This window comes from Sinocyclocheilus rhinocerous, unplaced genomic scaffold (genome assembly GCF_001515625.1).
Source record: "Sinocyclocheilus rhinocerous isolate Xijiao unplaced genomic scaffold, SAMN03320098_v1.1 scaffold4039, whole genome shotgun sequence".
Classification (NCBI taxonomy): Eukaryota; Metazoa; Chordata; class Actinopteri; order Cypriniformes; family Cyprinidae; genus Sinocyclocheilus; species Sinocyclocheilus rhinocerous.
This window is the reverse complement of record NW_015648502.1, coordinates 14,294-15,740: the sequence shown is the minus strand read 5'-3', so window position 1 is coordinate 15,740 and position 1,447 is coordinate 14,294. Positions and strand designations below refer to the sequence as shown.

At 36.8% G+C, this 1,447-nt stretch overlaps 1 protein-coding gene across 1 annotated transcript in view; it reads left to right on the top strand.

Moving 5' to 3' along the window:
• Positions 1 to 1,447, top strand: part of LOC107709732 (protein TANC1-like) — a 46,411-nt gene that overhangs the window by 44,260 nt on the left and 704 nt on the right. The window contains exon 4 of the mRNA XM_016514326.1: positions 236 to 328. Coding sequence (XP_016369812.1) covers positions 236 to 328 — 93 coding nt within the window. The remainder of the gene's footprint in view (positions 1 to 235; positions 329 to 1,447) is intronic.

Sequence of the window (1,447 nt, the reverse complement as noted above, 5' to 3'; positions counted from 1 at the left end):
ATCACAACTGTTACACACACACACACACACACAAGCACAAGCAGATCCACATGCAGCTCTGCCCAGAGATTCAGATCGCCAGCTTCAAAATCCCATCTGGAAAGACTTAACTGTCTCTGTGTGTGTGTGTATGTGCGTCTCTCTCACTCTCTTTCTCCTCCCTCTCTCTCTCTCTCTCTCTCTCTCTCTCACCCTCTCTGCTCCGGTCTTTCTCTCATTTTCGCTCTGTCTGCAGGTTCAATCAGGACACCTAAATATGTGGAGAATCCTTGTGTTTCTGGAGATCCTGTCACCTGTGCTCTGAAGAACAGGAAGAAGAGCAATACTGGTGAGTACTTCTGTGCGTGTGTGTGTGTGTGTGTGTGGACCAGTCGGTCTGTTATGAAATGTATTCTTTTTATGAATGTTTGCATTTGTAGTTTCATTGATTTATCTGTGGGTCAGGTTTTGTTACGTTGTGGGTACCATATATCCTCACTAAAGAGATAACCAGACATAACCTACGTTTTATGAATAAATAAATATTAAATGCTTCCTCAATATAAAAACCATAGAAGTCGATGGAAAGTCCCCACAGTCTTTGAGTGAAATTTGCCCTTGTCGTAAGCTGAGGGATGGTGTTTTTAAGATGTGGGGAGTTACATAAATTTACAGCTGAGAGTTCAGTAAATCCAGCAGTCCATTAAACCACATTCCTCCCTCCCTCTTTTTTACTTGGTAAACTTCTGTCTTCTTGCGCCAATCTTTTCTCCTACTTGCAATTCATTTTCTCTGTAGAATGCTGATCTGTGCTTGTATGTGTTGGTGCGCTCAGTGAATTACTCAATCTGTCATTTTTGGTGATGTGATGCTGTGTAAGCCACTTAGGATGGCAGATTTCAGCTCTGCATTGTAAAATTTAATTGGAATATGTGTGAAATCTGGAGGCTTACAGGTGGGCATACAAAGAAATGGTCACAAAATGTTCCTGTTAGATGTATTCACACATCAAATTTAATTCCAAATGTTTGAGACTACTAGTGAACATGTTTTTATTCATTTTGTTTTTTTCCCCCTAAAAGGCTGTATTTATATGATCAAAAATATTGTTATATATTTTTACATTTTAAAATAACTTTTCTATTTTAATATATTTTACAATGTAACTTATTCCTGTGATGGCAAAGCTGAATTTTCAGCAGTCTTCAGTGTCACATGATCCTTCAGAAATATTTCCAATATGCTGATTTGATGCTGAAGAAGCATGTTTTATTATCAATGTTGAAAACAGTAATGTTGCGTAATATTTTTGTGGAAACCATGATAGCATGGTTCAGCACTTCAGAAGAATTTGAAATACTTATTTTTTTTTGTATCAACGTAACTTCTTTTTTACTGTTACTTTTTGAGTCCTTTCTGAATAAAAGAATGAATTTGAATGGCAGTTTACATAACTTTTTTTATATAT